Source organism: Hylaeus volcanicus, chromosome 6 (assembly GCF_026283585.1).
Source record: "Hylaeus volcanicus isolate JK05 chromosome 6, UHH_iyHylVolc1.0_haploid, whole genome shotgun sequence".
In the NCBI taxonomy this organism is placed as follows: Eukaryota; Metazoa; Arthropoda; class Insecta; order Hymenoptera; family Colletidae; genus Hylaeus; species Hylaeus volcanicus.
The window spans coordinates 7,272,024-7,278,609 of record NC_071981.1 but is presented as its reverse complement, the minus strand read 5'-3'; the positions used below and the strand labels follow the sequence as shown (position 1 = coordinate 7,278,609).

General features: G+C 33.4%; 1 protein-coding gene across 1 annotated transcript in view; it reads right to left on the bottom strand.

The window, feature by feature from the left end:
* Nucleotides 1-1,067, bottom strand: part of LOC128878458 (synaptic vesicle glycoprotein 2B-like) — an 11,092-nt gene extending 10,025 nt beyond the window's left edge. Inside the window, exon 1 of the mRNA XM_054126677.1 lies at nt 778-1,067. Coding sequence (XP_053982652.1) covers nt 778-802 — 25 coding nt within the window. The 5' untranslated portion in view covers nt 803-1,067. The remainder of the gene's footprint in view (nt 1-777) is intronic.
* Between the last annotated feature and the right edge of the window lie 5,519 nt (nt 1,068-6,586).

Sequence of the window (6,586 nt, the reverse complement as noted above, 5' to 3'; positions counted from 1 at the left end):
AATTAAATTATTTCGATATTTCAAATACCGACGCGGGAAATTCAAAACTTCAAACAAATTGTGGTCCCTTCTGTTACTTTTACGATACAAAATTCCATTCTATTCAATATCAATTACAAAAATCACAAATATAATATACTCAGCCCATATAGGAATACTTCTTCTTTCTCAAAAAAATTCGTTACTTAAAACATGCTGCACCATTCGCACACATACAATTTTCAAAAAGTAAACATACAGTCAGTGTAATAAGTATTCGCACAGAAACCAATTCAAAATAAAACTTCATGTATTTAGTTTATTATTAAATTTTAGAGGAAGAAATAATTAACCAACACTCCTACATATATTTAGAATAGAATTTGCGTAAATTTAAATTTAAATTAACTTTCTATGATAGCTTCTCATTTCATTTCTTATCAGTTTTATTTTAAATTGGTTACAGTACGAATACTTATTACTAGACTGCGGATCTTTATACAAAATAAAATCTTCGCGAACATGCCTACAAAAATTGAACCTAAATAGGAATTTATTTTATTCTGCAAATATTGTAACATGGACTTTACTTTCAATCTTTTTTATATTCTCGCATATTGTTTGCATTTTGTAGATTTTTGCACATTCAAATTTCCTATAAATGCATAAAGATCCGCAGTCTACTTATTATACTGACTGTATCTCCCATTGTAACTCCATAATCTCCATCGCATTCAATCAACCCCAAAAAAATTCGAATTATCACATAAAATCCCTCGCCACTTCATGAAGACTTGCCTCTATATTCCGCGGTAGAATTCATTAAATATCCTTTGAAGAACTCTCTTCGGTCTCGTCAGCGGTGTCGTCGGGATGTCTCACGTTGAAAAAACTCGCACAGAAAGTACGCGGAACACCCGTTAGCGTTGATCCGTGACAGAGAAATTGACGAAATAAGGAAACTGCAGCGTGCACCACCGGCGTCCGTTAAATTGTCAGCGTGCACCGCGAGACGACGACGACGACGAACGTAGTTTCAGTTGCAGACACCGCACATGCCCGCCGCGAAACTACAATTCGCGTTGAAATCGTGCGAACGCAAAAGCCACCTGTACTGTTTATGTAAATCACGCCCCTGGAGGGGCGAAACTGGTTGCTGAAGCAAATCGCGGCAAACGACAAGCAAAAAACTCACCTCCACCCGCAATTGCATGGTTGCGATGTTGTGATTGTTACATTTTTTGTTCGGTGAACTTTGGACGATCGCTGAGGTTCAAGTTGATGTCGAGGTGAATGCCAATTGGGGATGTTTTGGTAGGGGAAGTTCACCCTTTGATGAATTCGTGGGTGGTTGCACTTAATTTTTTATAGATGCCAAAGGGAGGGGGGAATATTTAAAATGGTATAAAAGATATGCATAGATAGGGAATTTTTTGAGGAAAAATGGAATTGGGGATGTTTTACCCTCTTGATGGATTTGTGAGTTGTTACACTTCAATTTTGATAGTTTGATAAATTCTTAAGTGGAGAAGTCTATTTAAAATGGTATAAAAGAAATGTATATATAGAGAATTTTTTTGGAAAAATGGAATTGGGGATGTTTACCCTCTTAATGAATTTGGAAGTGGTTATATTTCATTTTTGATACTTTGGCAAACTCCTAAGGGGGGAAGTCTATTTAAAATGGTATAAAAGAGTTGCATATTAGAAATGCATATTTGTGATTTTTTTTGAGAAAAATGGAATTGGGGATGTTTACCCTCTTTATGGATTTGTTAATGGTTCCACTTCAGTTTTGATACTTTGACAAATTCCTAAATGGGAATGTCTACCTAAGACACTCTAAAAGAGAATTTTTTTGCCCAAACAGGAAATGTTCTGTTAATAAGATTCAGGGTATTCGAAAGAATGTTTCTTAATGCAAGTGTTGCAATTTTTATATTTAAAAGTATTTTATATTAACAAAATTGTAGGACTCCATAGCGATGTCTTTTTTTTTTGTGAGCCTTCTGCAGTGACCACTCTACAACTATAACCCTGTAACTTCGTTAATTAAGGATATTTTTAAATAAAAAAATTGCGATACGTCCACTAAGAAACGTTCTTTCGAATACCCTGAATCTCATTACCAGAACAATTTCGGTTTGCCCCCAAAAAATTTACAAATACGCACCTTTCTCTAATCGTCCTAGGAATGTTTCCACCCTTAAGTGGTATAGGTTAGTAAATACATCTAGAAGAGGGTTGGTAAAATTAAAATACCGAAGTTTGTGACAAAACACAGCTTTTATTCATAAAAACTTCGCGAGTTAGTTCTCCTCTTAACGTAGAGCAAATATGTTTCCAAGATGCAACGTGCTCTCAGTCTTTTTATTGCATCTCGAATCCATCAAAAACGTACCAAGCATACCAAACATCTCATCGTACGCTTTTTCGCTTAAATAACTACTCCATACGTTAACTGACAAATTTAAAAAAGTGGAATTTCTCGCAAAAAGCTTCCTTTTTGGATCGACTCGAATTCCTCGCGTTTCCTTTTGCAAGGATTCTTACAAAGTCGTGTAATTCTTACAATGCGTGTTATGGATGATTCTCTGGCTTCAGTGGTTACAAATTACCTAGCCACTTGCGAGTTTGTCGCACGCAATGGCCAATCACTTCACGTGACACTTTAAAGTTACAAATGCAAGTTGGGTTACTAACGAACAATTAACATACTTTGTAAACGTCAAGACATTCTTGTCTCGGAGGGAGAATGTCAACACATTCTTATTCGAATTTTATTATATTCTTGTATCGGCGAAGAAACAGAAATTTACACGAAATACATGCCGTTCTTCCTGTTATTATCTTCCTCTAATTAGAAATTATATTATTAATACAAACAGTGTGTAGGTATATTTCGTCCATCGTCTAATTCGTCTAATGTAGGAATTTGTATTTCTTTCTGTAATTATCTTCCCCTAATTAGACATTATATTATTAATACAAATAGTATGCTGGTTACACATATACATTGTAATTAACTATTATTATTATATATTATAACTAACTACTATTATATAATTAGCATTATATTATTAATACAAATAGTATGTTGGTTACACATATACATTGCAATTAACTATTATTATTATTATATATTATAACTAACAACTATTATATAATTAGCATTATATTATTACTACAAATAGTATGTTAAATATATATCAACATATAAGAGTTTGTTGACATATTTTGTGCATCGTCTAATATATGATCTTCTTGTTCTATCTGTAATTACCCTCCCCTAATTAGAAACTATATTATTATTATATATAACCTTGGTGACATTATCTACAAATTTATAAAAATATAAATTAATTTTTTAAAGTACCAACGCGTTTTCTAAATCGATCATAACATACCACAGACCTCAAACAGCCAACCAAGTAATTCAAAAGGAAATGGCTCGATTCACCGTCACGATATTCGAGGGTGTTAAACTTAAATGCTTCGTTTCAAAGGCATTATTTCGTCACGTGTAATCCTGCCTCAATTGATACCGCATTGACAACGCGCCGACCGCAGCAGGAAGTAGATCACCGATCGATTGAAATCTCGTATGAATTAACATGCTAAATCGTCGAACGAGGTGTACGGAATAATTCGAAAAAATTGTCAACACAGAACGGCCAAAGAAATTTATGAATAAAAGGGTGACGTAAGGAACACGTGTTAACGTTTATGCGGCTGTTTTGCTATTTGCATAGAATGACAACACGATCAAGACCGGTTCATTCATGTCTTGCGAAAAAATGGATCATACTTTGTCGAGTATAAACATAGTATTGAACCTGTTCATCTTAAATTATGAATTAATCGACGATGGAAACTGTGGAGGAGGATTTAAGTTGAAGAGTTAAAATTTTGGACCATTACTTTTGTGGTAATGGATGCTGATGCTGAAGGGCCTCGATTATTGCACGCAAAGGGGGCTGGGATTCGTGCAAGTATCGAGGCAGCCAATCAAATGGGAAAGATTTCCACTGACGAGGAAAACTTTCATTAATTTGAACCATTATCTTTTATGGTAACCGATGCTGATGGCCTAGGACCTCGATTATTGCACGAAAAGGGGGCTGAGGTTCGTGCAATTATCGAGGCAGCCAATCAAATGGGAAGGATTCCCGATTGTTTTGATTTTTGGGTATGTTTTAAAGGCCGACAATTTTTATATTTAGGATGTGACCCCCCCCCCCCCCCCCTAAAGTTTCAGCTATCTTCGAAACTATCATAGATAGAAGAAAACTTTTTGAAGAAAAAGTTTCACGGTTTTCTATCTGTTTATCAAAACTGGCCCTAAATTTTGCAAAAAAATAATTTGCTTATAATAATAAATAGCTTATTGGAACTGAAACTTTAGGGGGTTGTTTCACCCCCTAAATATGGAAGCGAGCCGATATAAAAAAAATATTTATATCTTATTTTTCCTTCCTTTAAAACATATCCAAAAATCAAAACAATCGGACATAGGCGTAACATAGGAGCATAGGCGTATCTAGAGAGGGGCAAGGGGGCGCCTCCACCCCTACAAGATGAGACAATATTTAAAATAAAATAGAACAAATTTCTTTCAAAATTAATTTTTCTTTTTTTAAAAAGATATTCCTCTTTTATAAAAGAAATTTAATTCAGAAATGAGTCGAATGCCTCCACCAAGAGCTATAGTATCATTCAATTCCTAAAAAGTACAGCTATTATTCAGCTTATACCTCGAATATTTAACTAAAATATTTGAGGTATTTTTTTAAGTGAAAAGTCAGTTTGTCCAAATGACAACAAACCACATTTCCATAAAATAAATTTGTCGAACTGATTTGCCTCTAATCTTGCAAACCTTCAACCTTATCTGATGCGTTTCAATTAATACTCGATACTTGCTTGATTAACTTTGAATAATTGCAATTCCAAGCGATGAAAACGGAACGGAAACAGAAACTAGAGAGTTTATGCACAGTTTGCGAAATATCCTTGAGGTTACGGTACATGTGTATTAATTGGTCGGTGTGAACAACGGAAGGAACGTTAAACTTATTTTTCAGGAGCGATAAGAGGGTTGTAAAACGAATCGTCGTCGTTGGAAGGCTCTTAGGTCTGTCCGAGATAAAAATTCAAAGGCTGAAATACAGTAAATTAGAGATTTAGACATATATTATGATGAATAATAATAATTAGACTGCGGATCTTCATGCGTTTATGGGAAATTTGAATGTCCAAGAAACTACAAAATGCGAACAATATGCAAGAATATAAAAAAGATTGAAAGTAAAGTTCATGTTATAATATTTGCAGAATAAAATAAATTCCTATTTAGGTTTAATTTTTGTAGACACGTTCGCGAAGATTTTATTTTGCATAAAGATCCGCAGTCTAATAATAATAATTAAATTTTTCATTTTTGCGGAAATGAATTTCATGTTTAATATTAATAAATTAAGAATTTCTGTCACGGTTACAGAAGTAATCACCGAGCATACTTGGACTAGATCGGTCATGTGATCTATTTTATTAACAATTAACGATCGTTTCCTTCGATCTCGAGGTGGCGATGCATACATGAAACAAGTTCACCATAATGATGTAACATTTTGTGTCGTTTGCAGCAACCCGTAAGCTAATGGCATTTTCCACTTATGAAAAAAAAAAACAGAAGCAACAAAAAACGGTGGCAAGAAGTATGTAGTTGCAAAAATGTTACCAGTTATTTCCAAGGTGACTGGTATTTATTTACACCACAGAAAGTTTGAATTTTCTTTTTATTGTTATCCTTTTAGTATTATTCTCAACGGAGTGGTCATCTTCTTGCGCGAGTTCTCTGTACATTTTTTTACAGAGTTACGTCCATGATATCTTCAACGCAATAAATACAATCATTATTGTGTAGAAAGTCATAAATTTTTTTATGTTTACAGATAATAGGTAGTAAATCAATGTGTTGCATTCGTAATCCTTGATAAATTAAGTTAGGAGAAACGACGAATGGTTATATGTTATTTACGACCTTAACAATCTACGAAAGACTACGGAAACATAATTAGAACAGACTTGTTAGGAACTATTAAATAAATATTTTCGTAATCAGTGTACATCTAACATTTTTAAATTGCACTTTTCAAGCCAAAATTTCTAATGTCTGTAAATATAAATTTACAATTAATTGCGATTTAAACTATTATCTTAATTTAATTTCATTATAGTAATAGATTATAATTTAATTCAGAGATATAAATAAAATTTAATTTACTGTCAGTTGTAGCAGCAAAGGAAACCCTAAAATATTTCAAAATGTAGATTCGATTACAAGCTGGAACGTGATAACTAACATTTAAAGGGTTGTTAATTTATTAGTGCGCATTAGCAAGGACTGAAGGTTAATCAATTCTATTCGCCTTAATTTAAAAGTGGTATGAGTCTTTATAACCGGTTTTAGCATTATATAAACAATAATTGTCTAACATAAAAAGTCTCTTTGTTAGATTACATCTGGGTACCTTGTTTTCAATGTTATTAACATATATATATATATATACAGGGTGTCCCAAAAGTTGGGGAGGAGCCGGAAATG